This window comes from Podarcis muralis, chromosome 16 (assembly GCF_964188315.1).
Source record: "Podarcis muralis chromosome 16, rPodMur119.hap1.1, whole genome shotgun sequence".
NCBI lineage: Eukaryota > Metazoa > Chordata > Lepidosauria > Squamata > Lacertidae > Podarcis > Podarcis muralis.
In genome coordinates, this window is record NC_135670.1 from 29556237 (window position 1) to 29569411 (window position 13175).

General features: G+C 46.1%; 1 protein-coding gene across 1 annotated transcript in view; it reads left to right on the forward strand.

The window, feature by feature from the left end:
- Positions 1-13175, forward strand: part of LOC114586581 (septin-2) — a 63238-nt gene that overhangs the window by 47224 nt on the left and 2839 nt on the right. The window contains exon 12 of the mRNA XM_077920763.1: positions 3834-3925. Coding sequence (XP_077776889.1) covers positions 3834-3902 — 69 coding nt within the window. The 3' untranslated portion in view covers positions 3903-3925. The remainder of the gene's footprint in view (positions 1-3833; positions 3926-13175) is intronic.

Sequence of the window (13175 nt, forward strand, 5' to 3'; positions counted from 1 at the left end):
GCATGAGTACACTGGCTTCAGTGAGTATTTTGGTGACCTGCTGTCCTTAATACCTGATGGTGCAGGACAAAAACTTCCAATCTCTGCATTGGTTCTCATGTAGCTAGGGACTTTTCTGAGTTGTCTGTTCAAAGTTCTTAGATTCCCCTTGCCTTTCCCCCCAGAAGGCTTATTTTCAGGTTTTCTAAATTCTTGTTCATTTTTTGGGGGGAGGGGAAAAATAATTTTGCATCCTTTATTGTCCAACTTGTTCTAAATACAAAGAGAGGGGAGAAAACTGTTGTCCATAAATAGCTGGGGCGCAGCAGCTTGTCACACACATGGAAAAAAAAAGTTTCCCGCGGGAGACTTGAAAAAAATAAGCATTAAAACTGGCTTCTGATTGTGTGTGGGTTTTTTGGCCTGTGCGCAGCGAGATTAGTGGCTAGTTAAAAATACCTTGAATACCAAAGAGTGCATTTAGCATCGTGGGAACGTCTTCCTGTTATTTGCTTCTCCATGGCCCTGAAACTTCTCTTGGTCCTTCACCCTACAATCCTCTGCTGGGTTTTATTAGTTAAGAGGTGGCTATTTCTGTCTCTCTCAGTTTTAGTTGGCTAAACGGCTGACAGGCTCTGCAGCGGTCCTGGTTGTCTCCTATTTTTTCCTTTCCTTTTGTCCATAGTAGGGCCTTGTATGATCTACTGGAGGAATCTCTGTGGCTCAGTTGTGCTGGACAACTAGTCAAAACATGCCCTCCATCAAATAAATAGCCGCTTGTACCCATGATTTATATGACTAGAAATGCATGCAGTTTATTTGAATGTTTTATAATACAGTGGTACCTCGGGTTACATACGCTTCAGGTTACAGACTCTGCTAACCCAGAAATAGTGCTTCAGGTTAAGAACGTTGCTTCAGGATGAGAACAGAAATCGTGCTCCGGCGGCGCGGCGGCAGCAGGAGGCCCCATTAGCTAAAGTGCTGCTTCAGGTTAAGAACAGTTTCAGGTTAAGAACGGACCTCTGGAACGAATTAAGTACTTAACCCGAGGTACCACTGTATACACCATATAGTCCCATTATTGGGGTGTTAGGGGAGGGGTGGTACCCCTGGTGGGGGGCGCTCCTGGGTTAGTTTGTCTGCCTAATAATAATAATAATAATAATAATAATAATTTGTTATTTATACCCCGCCCATCTGGACCTCAGTGTCCGGGCACAACGATGGAGGTGCCTTGCACTCAGTTCTCACCTGTGGCTTCTAGAAGCTGTCAGCATGTGACAGTGGCTACACCCCAGGAATGGCTTCAACTAGCCAGCTAAACCGGGTGAGGGTAGTTGATGGGTCTCAAACCCTCAGTGAGTTAGGGGCTTCCCCTGCAAGCGAAGACAGGCCCTGGCAGATTGTGGGTCCAAGGGTCAAGAAAGCTGTTTCTGCATGTGCTGTAAAGTGAGGGGCAGATGAGACTCATCAACCTGGGAAGGTAGCTCATCTAGGACAGCCTTTCTCAAGCTGTGGGTCCCCAGATGTTGTTGAACTACAACTCCCATCACCTCTAGCTAGCAAGGCCAGAGCTCAGGGATGATGGGATATCTTTGGGGGGGAGAAAAGGTGAAGGATTAAACCCAAATCCACAAATCCAGAGTAGAGTCCCTAAGACTCTTGGATAATACCTTGTACGCCTCCTCCCAGCTACTCCTGCAGCCAAGCTGGTGCCGAATATATTGCTTTCCTTTCCTTTGGACCCCATCAGCAGAGCCATCAGTCCACCACCAATCACCTGCCTCTGTCTCATTTGGTGGAGATGCCCTGAGCAGGGCTTTGACATAGGCTCTGAATTCCGGCTGCTCACGTGCTCTTTCCTCGGCCTGTTTTTCAAATCAGTTGAAGCAGACATCCTTTCCTATGGATGGTTGAGCTTGCTGCTTTTACTTTCTGCCAGCCAGCCAGCCAGCATGAGCGCATGCACAAACACACACACACACACACTCGCAGGGAGAGAGGGGAAAGGGAGCTCGTTTTCTGCCCTGAATATTTATGAGAGGCTCTTTGTTTCCTCCTCGTAAAGGTAAATGTCACGAGGCCAGATCATTTCAGTTCTTTACATGGAACGTAGGATGAGCAGTCTGCCTTGAAAAGCTCCTGCCGGCACCGCTGAGCAGATGGGTTTTAATGATACTGTCAGTTTAGAGTGTTGAAAACGATTGCTCATTCCCAAAGGGAATGTGTCCCCCCACCCCCAAGAGGGTGCATTCAATGCAACCTTGTTAGGGGTCACTGAAATTAAGTCTTTTTTAAAAAAAAGATATTTATTAGAATTTTACAAAGTGAAAAAAGAAAAATACAAAGTAAAAATAGATAAAAAACAATTCCATCTTTCCATCACTTTCTTTCATTTGCTTATTTCTCGAACCTCCTCACACCTCCCTTTTTGTATTCCAGTTCAATTTGTTAGTTCAGCAAATTAAGTTTTGTGTATAAATACATGCAGCAGTCTTATCCACCAGCCTGGTGCCTTCTCAGTGTTCTGAACTACAACTCCCACCAGCTCCTGCCAGTATGGGAGGTGGGCAAAGACCACATCCACTGGCCTTGATGCCCTTGGAGAAAGGAGGCGGGGCTTTCGCTAGGGCCAGTTCCAGGTTTGAGGAGGCTTTGGCCAAAGTGCCTTCCTCTGCCCGAGCACCCTGGAAAAAATGTATCTGGTAGTGGTGAGCAGTGCTAGGTGACTGAGACTTAACTGCCATTTTCATTTCCCACAATGACCCAGTGGTTTTGGAGCCTTTGGGGAAACTTGAATGGCAGCTAAACCCAGCTGCCTGAAAAGGGTTGTTGTGGTGGTTGTTGTTAAAAAAGTGTCTTAGAGAACATAGAATCATTGAATTGTAGAGTTGGAAGGGAACATGAGGGTCCTCTAGCCCAGCCCCCTGCAATGCAGGAATCAATCAATCAATCAATCAATCAATCTTTATTACGGTCCAGAGACCCAACAAATCGTTACAAAGCAATGCACTATTCAGACAGCCTACCTCCAGGTTAAACAAGCATTGCAATGCAGGAATCTTTCACCCAATGTGAGATTAAGATTCTCATGTGCTACTTACTTAACTATTCATGTTAGTTTTATGCCCTGATGAAGCTGTGGCAGCTTTCTGAGGATAGCCTCGATGCTCCTGATAGCCTCGATTTAATATTATATATGTAACACGGCTGACAGTCCTGTTGATTTGATGTGCAGGGTGCCTTCTCTATTTTCTGTTCCTATAATCGTCTCTGCCTTTTCTCCCATGAATTCCTTTCCCTACTGACTATTTGTATTTTTAATGTCTTTATATCCCTGATCTCTGATGAATTACAGTCAAGGTAGCTTATGAAAATAGTAAAACAAGGAATTACAGCTCGCTTAAGTGTTAGTAATTTTTAAGAGCCATCACGATAAAATGCAAGAAGCGGCTGCAGCAGGATAAGGCAAGGCAACTGCTACCTCTCTGCCTTAGGGCTTCTGTTATGACATGCCTTAGGTCAGGCGGCAACTCACCAGTTGGCTACCCCACCAGTTCAGAGGTGATGAGCCTGCGGCCCCTCCAGATTCTGTACTGGCACTGCTGGGGTGTGGTTGGTGGGCTTGGGGAACTGGTGTCCCAACAACATTTGGAGGGCTACAGGTTACCTCCACCCCAAGCTAGTTGAAAACCATGGCCTTAGTTGACAAAGCAGAGGTAAACCAAACACCGTGGCCAAATCAAACCCTGCAAGATAGGTTTTCATGGCATTTGTTTTAACTGTGCTAGGAACTTGTTTAAATTGTGCTGGGCATTTAGAATTCTCTTTCCTTTCCTTCTTCCATACAGTTGCGTCGCATGCAGGAGATGATTGCTCACATGCAAGCTCAGATGAGGCTGAAGCCTGGCGACGAGTGAGACTGTTCACCAGGCCGCTGACGGTAGGTGTCACTTCACATTTTGGAGGCCTTAGCTCTAAAAGTGCATGCAGGTCAATTTTCAGCAGCAGCAGCAACAAAAAAACAGTGGGGGTGGGGATGGCGGGGTACAGCACCTTGGAAAATAAAAGAGCAACAGCCGTAAGCACGCAGAGGACTAGGCTGGCAGTTTTGTGTCGACGAGAAAATGCAAAGCAGTACGATCAGATTAAATTCCAGCTTTCTGTAATAAATGGATTTGTGTATATGGTTCCTTTGGTCCTTGAGGGGCCATTGGGCTACGTTGCAAAGCTTGGCAGGAATGAGCCCTGCCTGGAGGCCTCTTCTGGCTTCAGAAAGGTTGGTACACTTCTCATGTTTTCCCCCTAAACTATGGAAATCAAAAACATTGGGGGGGGGGGGGAGCGCACAAAGTTTGTTGCTACTGTTGCTGAATGCTCAAGTTTTAAGACACCCAGCTTTGGTTTGCTGGTCCTCTGGAATGTAAAGCCTGAGTAAAAATGGTTTATATTCTACCTTATGACCGCGTGACAAGCTGCCAACATTCCAGCCCTTAAATAAGGAGTTTTTTGTTGCCTCTACTTGAACCTTTGCTTTTCCTGTTTGCATTAAAAGCACACGCACACAGCCCTTCTACGTTGTTGTAGACATCTTAGCTAGCTACAAACCACTTTCCACAATTCAGGAAGCCTGTCCTGTCATTTCACCAAGAAGCTAAACAGATGATGCGGTTTAAGAACACTTAGGGTTTTTTTCGTTCAAGTTACTGGACAGGAACAAAGTTAGGCTTTTAGCAGCAATGGTAATAACGTCCTTTACCAAAATGGCACCTGCACGATTTCCCCAAACTCCAAGATAATCATGGTAACTGAGGGGGGTTGCAGGGAGAGAAATAGGATTCATGGAACAAGTGAAGGCAAGGGAGGTGGTGCTGGGCTTCATGAATGAACCTATGAGGATTGGAAGCATCTGTCTACCTGGTCTTGAATGGACCTTCATGAATCCTTCCAGTCTCAGAGCTATTTGCAGACTGCATTTGCTTTTGCCTTTAAAATATGAAAAGCCCTTTTCTACTACAATGGGGAGCACAAACTTGCTTTTGAATATAAAAGAAGACTCTTTAAAAACAAAAAAACCAAAGCCCCACTACCTTGTAAAATCAAACCCATCTGCTTACAGTGGCAGCCAGGAAGTAGTTAAGGACCAGCTGGAATTCTGTTTAAGACAACACTGATGCTATCAGAGGTCTAAACGCCACAGCATTTGGCATTCTGAAAAAGCGATTCAAGCATCCAGTCCAAGCCTTGTCCACCTCCTTATGTGGCCTATTTTCCAGCAAAAGGAAGCCTGTTTTCAAAGTTGACTTGCTTCTTTCTGACTAGTATACACTGAAGGTTGAAAAAGACAACAGGGGTTTCGTGTGTATTCAAAAGACCACAAAACCTGTAGCATTGTTAAGAACCTGTTTTTAAGTTGCAAGCTATTTCAGAATTCTTAGGAGTGTTTTTACTGGAAGAAAAAAAAATCAGAGGAGCTTAAAAAAGACTAACAAATTTACGCTTGCAGAAGCGTTTGTGGGCGAGATGCTACTGCACCAGATGTGGTCCACTTCTTGATAAAGTGGATTCTAGTCCACAAAAGCTTATGCCATCATAATAAGGTGCCACAAGACTTCTTCCTGTGTTTTTTTTTTTTATGGGGCAGATTAAGACAGCTACTCCTTTGGAAACTATTCAATGGAAGAAAGTATTCAGAAAGCCTTGCCCCCCACCCGCCTGTGTTTAGAAGCCCACTTCTAATTATTGCTAGTGCACTTTTGAGATGTCTGTTCAAAACCTTACTGAAATGTTTACAAAATTGTGTGACTGTGAGAGGATCCACAAACACACACACACACACACACACACACACACACAGCTGAATGTGTGAAACCATTCACCCTTCAGAATTTGTAGCAGGAAGCCTGGATAAGGGTTATCCATGGCCACACCTTAGCTTGTGTTCTTCTAGAGCAGGGATGGGAAACCTCTGGCTCTCCAGATGCTGTTGGACTACAGCTCCAATCATCCTTGACCATTGACCACCCTGGCTGAGGCAGGAGTGCCAGCTTCGCCCCACGACTTTGGGTGCCCTGGGCCGTGGGTGCCATTCAGCATGCATGGCCCTGACGCCAAAATTTGTGGGAGCCCGGGCACTTCATGGGGAATTTTGTGGGTGCTCAGGACCCCAGGGAGCCGGCACCTACAGACTGAGGCTGATGGGAGTTGGAGTTCAGCAATATCTGTTCCCCATCCCTGTTCTAGGGGGTGCTTAGCATTACAGGCCCAATACAGCCTACAGGCTACTGAATTGTTTAACACAGATGGCAAGCAGGAAGATAGATAGCTGCCTTACACCAAGTCATTCCATTGGCCCACCTAGCTCAGTGCTGTCAACTCTTATTGGTAGCGAGGGTTTGGGGCAGGGAGTCTTTCTCAGCAGCTGGTACTAATGCCTATTGCACTGGCTCTGTCTTTTTTTGGGTTCAATTCAGAGTGCTGGTTTTGACTTGGAAAAGCCCTTCCCTGCTTAGGGTCAGTAGAACTGAAGCATCACTCAAATGTGCCTGTCTGTATGTGAGGATGCAGAGGCCCTTCTGTGGATGTCTTTGTCATCTAAAGCCAGGCTTTCCATCCCTGGGATGGAAAAGATTCCCCACTCCTGCCGGAATGTTGTTTTCAGACTGCCTGAGATGTGCTTTTACTCTTCTTGTTCCCTCGTTCTAGTCTGTTACCATTTGCCGTTTAGACAGACTTCTTTTGAGCTGATAGGAGCACTGGGAGTGGGTGTGGATGAGCACATCAGCACCAGTGCAAGCAAGATTGGGAATGTCTCCTGGCTCCCTGGATCTGGGATCTGGGAGCCCAACCTCCAGCCCAGAAAGCGTAGTCCTGTCTGCACAGCACAGCAGAGAATCACGCTGTCGGCTGATGGATTTCCATCTCTTTCCCAACTCTGCAGGCTTCCCTTTTTTTTGGCAGCAGGCTCCAATAAAACAATCCCAAGCCTTTTTTCTTTTTCTTTTTTGAGTTTTCAAAATTAGACCAGTGCTTTATATTATTATTATAACTCATGGCATCTCCATCTGCCTGTGTTGCCGAAATAGCTGCGGTAAGGTGATAGAGATGGCTTTCTGTTTTTCTTTCTGGAAATGAGAATTAGCAACATAAATCTGCTTCCCCCTCCAATTTTTTTTGGCAAAGAATAATCTCCCATCACTAAACTAAAAACTTGCAAGGTTGGGTCGCCTTCATATTCTGCTCAGTTCATTTAGGGCAGCCTGCCTTAAATTGCTGCCCTCATAACGTTGTTGGACTCCAAGTCCCATCAGCCTCAGCCAGTATTTCCAGTAGTCAAGGATGATGGAAGTTGTTGTCCGAGACATCAGGTTGAGGAAGGCTGATTTAACATAGCAACTGGGGTGTCTTTGGGCCAGAGTCAAGAATTTAAACTCTGGAAAAGACTGCAACAATTAACTCGTCCCACCTATCTTGTAATGTTCCTGCATAACGATGGAAGAGTTTATTGTGTTTGGCTTTTTTTTTTTTTAGGGGGTGGGGGAGTCTTGAGCTACTTTTGCCTAACTTGACCGTATTATCACAACATGCGGTTTATCTTGCTTTTAAAACCATTAGTCATGCTCCTGACAGGCACATTGCAAAGAACTGAAAAAACAGCCCACTCCCTACAATAATGGATACGTGGGGTTCTAAAAGAAAAATATGTGTGGCGTTGCCCTAGCAACCAGACTTTAATCATGGTCCGATGCCAAACTGATGTGATGAGAAAAGTCATCTCGGGGGGTTAGTGGGGGAGGAAGGATGTATTTGTGTCTGTAGCTCCTGATGCCTGGAATGTGAAGCTTAGGCAGAATTCTAGCCTTTTTGGAGCAACCACCTTGTAGCCTCCGGGGTGTTTTGCTAACCAAGGCTGGGTGAGCTGCCCCAACGCTCTGGCTCCCCTGCCTCGCCGTGAGTCACGCCGGCCCGTCTGCTCTGTTGCGTCTGCAGAAAATGTGTTGGGATTTGCTCCGATGAGGTTCACTTGCTGCTTGAAGCTTCCTCCGTCTTTTTGAAGGGTAATGCTGAAATAATGAAAAATTCCGGTTCTTTTTATGCTTTGTGAAGACCTAGAGATTTGTGGCTTTTAAAGAGGGAGGATTTTTCTGGGTGTTTTGTGGTTGCTTGGATCTGTGGATTACGCTCACATGGTAATGATCTTCCTTAACATGAGGTCATTGCGTGCTCCGGTGAGGTTGGAGCAACCCTTTTTTCTCCTTAACTCATTAATCTTGTGTGCATCCTGTCTTTCTTCCATGGAGCATGAGGCTCGGTATGTTGCACTCTCATATTCTCAACAGCCTGTGAGGTAGGCTTGGCAGAGAGAGGGAGAGAGGGAGGGAGTGTGTCAACTTGACCAAGGCTACCCTTTGAGTTTTTCCCCCAGTAGTGATGTATGGAAGTGAGAGCTGGACCATAAAGAAGGCTGATCGCCGAAGAATTGATGCTTTTGAATTATGGTGCTGGAGAAGACTCTTGAGAGTCCCATGGACTGCAAGAAGATCAAACGCATCCATTCTTAAGGAAATCAGCCCTGAGTGCTCACTGGAAGGACAGATCGTGAAGCTGAGGCTCCAGTACTTTGGCCACCTCATGAGAAGAGAAGACTCCCTGGAGAAGACACTGATGCTGGGAAAGATGGAGGGCACAAGGAGAAGGGGGCGACAGAGGACGAGATGGTTGGATAGTGTTTTCGAGGTTACTAGCATGAGTTTGACCAAACCGCGGGAGGTAGTGGAGGACAGAGGTGCCTGGTGTGCTCTGGTCCTTTGAGTTTTATGGCTGAGTGGGTTTCCCCTGATATAAATCTCAAGTCTTAGATAGCTCAGTTAGTTAGAGCATGGTGCTGATAAATGCCAAGGCTGCATGTTGGATCCCCTTATAGAACAGCTGCATATTCCTGCATTGCAGGGGGTTGGTCTAGATCAGTGTTTCCCAACCTTGTGCCTCCAGCTGTTTTTGAACTACAACTCCCATCATCCCTGACTAGCAAGACCAGTGGCAAGGGATGATGGGAATTGTAGTCCAAAAACAGCTGGAGGCACAAGGTTGGGAAACACTGGTCTAGATGACCCTCGGGTCCCTTCCAACTCTACACATTCCTTATTCTATAACCTAACTATATTTTAATACGAACAAGCAGTGCACGCTGCTCAAAATCCCACAATTTGCTCATACCCACCTCTCACTGGGAGCAACAAACCATGAGGCTCTTCTCGTTGGCCCGACTCGTGGCTCATGGTTTATTTCTAACAAACAACAAACCACTTGCGGTTTGTTTGGGGAGAAGGCCCTCTTGCCAGTAGCCACCTGTCCGAGCTCAGAAGATAACGAAGAACCCAGGGAATAGATTCTGGGGAAGATTGTGCTGTATCCCTTTAGCCCACAGGCGCTGGCAACAAGTAACGCTGTTGAACAGTATCTTGGGAAGCATGAAATATCGAGCTGTTGGGATGGAGTTTCCAGTGGAGCTCATGAGTAGTGTTTCGCTGGTTGCTCATCCGGAGGGCAAGTGGTGCGGTATGAAAGGGAGAAATAAAGGAAATGGGGAGGATAACCTCCCCCATCTCTGTTCTTTATGTTCCATTTCTTTCAATGCCACCTTGATGGTGGGGATAGCAGTAGGAGTCATAGGAGCCAGTTAGCATCCGTGTAGAAAAAGGCAGGGAATCATCTAGGGCGTAAAAGGTTTCCCTCCCAGAGCCCTGAAATCCCTTTTATTTATTGGGTTTTTGTCCTTTCACCAGTTTTATCACTGTTTCCTAACCATGAGGACTAGAAACCTGCTTCTTTCCATTTAAAGACTGGAGGGTTGCATTCTGATACTTCAGGAAGCTGAAACAATGCTCCAGATTTGGGGCCCATGTGCTAGTGTTCTTAACATCCTTGCATTGCTAGGGGGGGGGGGGAGGAAGGTGCTGTATGATTTTAAAAGTACAATAACTAATATTGTGCTAAAAGAGGATTTGGGTTTTGTATTAAGCTTTTAATCCTTGAGGTAAGAGAGAACACAAACCGTTCAAGTAGGAGTGCTTTAAAAAAAGAAAAAGCAGAGCCAAAACAAGTAATATCCTATGACTAGTGATCCATGTTTTATTTCTCCTCATGTGACCAGTTTTTAAATAATTGTGAAAGTCTGGCTCCACGTGGCTTCTTTGTCTCCTCTAATCCTTTTGGTGTTAGTGTCATTTCACAATTTTTGTCAGTGATCTTTTCCAGATGGAGTTGTGGTGTATCCTTTTGACTTCTGTAAGCTTCACCCTGCAAATTCCCTTTTTTTATTTTGTAAATGCAAGGAAGTGAAAATACCTGGAATGTTGGTGACTGATTGAAGTACATCAATCATCATCACTGATGTGTTCAGTACAAAGGGAATGTTTCCAGATTTCACATTTTCTCTTGATGGCACCACACTTGCAACCCACGTGGAGAATTGTGTTGGTAAACAAACAGGAGGCTGGGGGAATTAGCAATCTTATCATTTTATTTATTCATTAACCCATCAATTTCTTTTCTACCCCACCTTTCCGCCAAGGATCTCAAGGTGATGTACATGATTGTAGTCCCCCCACTCCGCTCTTCACTTTATCCTTACAAAATATTTCATTCATTCATTCATCTAGATTAATATATCCTCCTTTATAACCCTGAGTGGTGATCAAAGTAGCTTATGAACGATTATCACAATAAAAAGAGCCCCATTCTGGTATTGGGGACAGAAACAACATGGCGCCAGGATTTATTCATTTGCTATCCTCATCTGTGTTCATCCCTTATGTTCCCCTTCTGCTTCTCCCTACCAGGCAACAGCTTTGACTGATGTCCTCTGAGGCAAGGGAGTGGGGTTCAACAGCTGGAACAACAACCTTGTGAGAGAGGTTAGGCCAGGAGCGGGGAAGCTTTTTGACTCCATGGGCCAGAGCCTAATTGGAATTGGACTCACCGGCCAAATTTGGAAGGTGGGCGGGGTTTCCCCACCTGTCAATCACATGGTGCCATAATGGCATCATAATGGCAAATCCCAAAGTCAGGGCTTCAAAGCACCTTGCATGGTTCTGCGGAAAGGGAAAGGTTCTCCCCTCATTTTAGCAGGTGAAAAAAAACCCTCTGTTCTAGCAAGAGATTCTGATACCTTCCTTTTCGTGATTCACGGCTGGGTGGGCTTTGGAATCCGGTGCTAAAAGGGAGCTTTCCATCGTTTTAGCGGGGGATCCCATGCAGGTTTGCATGGACTGGTCTACTAAAATAATGGGGGGCGATGGTGGAACCAGTTTTAGCAGGGGATTGTGGTAGCAAACAGCTTCCTGAATCGGTAGGAAGTTAGCCTGAAAGAGTGCTGAACAGAGCAGGATTTAACCCTCACTCATCAATGGACAGGCAGCCAATTTAGCTTGATCTACACCGCTTCCTGCAAGTATGCTTTCCTATCCCAAGGGCTTCTTATGACATTTACATTCATAATACTCAGTTTGCAGTGGACCAAGGGTTTTGTTTTGGCCTCTTGTGCTAGGTCTTGAGAGATTCGTGACAAACCCTTGCACCTGCTGTTCTCCTGGTGATGTAAGCCCCTGGTTTTCTGTCGATCCTGCCTCTGAGGCGAATGTCCCAAATATTTTAGCATCTTCCTCTGCTCTTACCTGGACTGCTCAACTATGTTCCCAGCACAGCTGCACAAATAGACAAGGGTATGAAGTGGCCTCCTGCCAGAATTCTGCAATTCAGTCACGTTATAAAACAGCTTAACGGATTTGGATCGAAGCAGGGCAAGCAGACTTCCCCATCCTGGTGCCCTCCAGGTATTTTGGAATGCACCTCCTGCCAGGCTTAGTCGGCACAGCCCTGCTGGCTGGACGTGATGGGAATTATAGTTGCACTAGGTTGAAGAAAGCAGATTTATTTCGCTTTAGTGGAGATGTCAGATGGGATAGCTATTAACCTGTTAGGAAAGGAGAAAGCCAGGGCTTTCAGACCAGTGAGTGCCCTGGCACTCATCTGAAAGTGAAACCTGTTTGGAGTAATTGCAAGGCATGTGGCTGCAGTTCAGTAGATGAGAACAGAAGAATCCTGCTGGATTAGGCCAAAGGCCCATCCTAGTCCAGCACTCTGTTCTCACAGTGGCCAGCCAGATTCCTACAGGAAGCCCCTAACTTAAGCAGGACCTAACTGCGGGTTCAAGTTGTTCCTGAACTGAAGTGCCTAGTTGAATTTCCCCCCAAACTTGGGTCTCCAGCTGTTTTTGCACTACAGTTCCCATCATCCCTGGCCACTGGTCTTGCTAGCTAGGGATGATGGGAGTTGTAGTCCAAAAACAGCTGGAGACCCAAGTTTGGGAAACGCTGGCCTAGCTTTTAGACTACCCACCTCCAGCACTCTCTTTTGCATGCTGCGATGCCTCACAAACTTTGTTCTAACATCAAAATATGGAATTATTAGTTTTTATTAGTTTTGACTAGTTTTATCAGCTTTTTATTAACTTTCCCCAGGGATGGTCATTAGCCTAACTTTGTTTCCCCAAATCCCTCCCCTGAATTATGGCAGGCAGTAATTCAGCAGGTCATGGGATCTGGAAGTAAGCACCATGGAGGGGCTGCTACAGCTTCTCCCTCTGATTACCTCTGCCATGGCAATTGGTAGCTGGGAGGAGTCTAGAGTCTAAACTGGGGCTGGATTCAGGCATGGTGGGGCAGAGCCTGACTGCTGCTTCCTGTCCTTTCATGGCCTCGGCAATAAATAAAGGCGTGTTAAGGTGTCAACCTGTTAACTTTGCCGTTCCAGCACTTATCTGTCAGTGTGTAACGTCTGATTTAAAAATACGACTCTTCTGGGGAAACCAACAGTGTCAAGGCAGGACTGCAACATTTACAGCGATCAGAATTTAGAGCTGGTTGCAGCTGCTGAGCCCACAGTGTGCTGTTGCAAAGGTCCTTCGCAAACAGCAACAGCGGTGGTTTAGGTCAGGGGTAGGAGCGTTCCCTCCAGATGTTGCAGACTAAAACGCTCATCACCCCAGGGTGTGTGCAGCAGGGCCATTGAGGGTCTGGGGAGAACAGGGTATGGCTTGGTTAAAACTCTACGGCTGACATAGAGAAGCCTGGATGGCTGCATTTGGGCCCTGGGCCTGACATTCCCCTCCCCTGGCTTAAAGTTCTCTAACT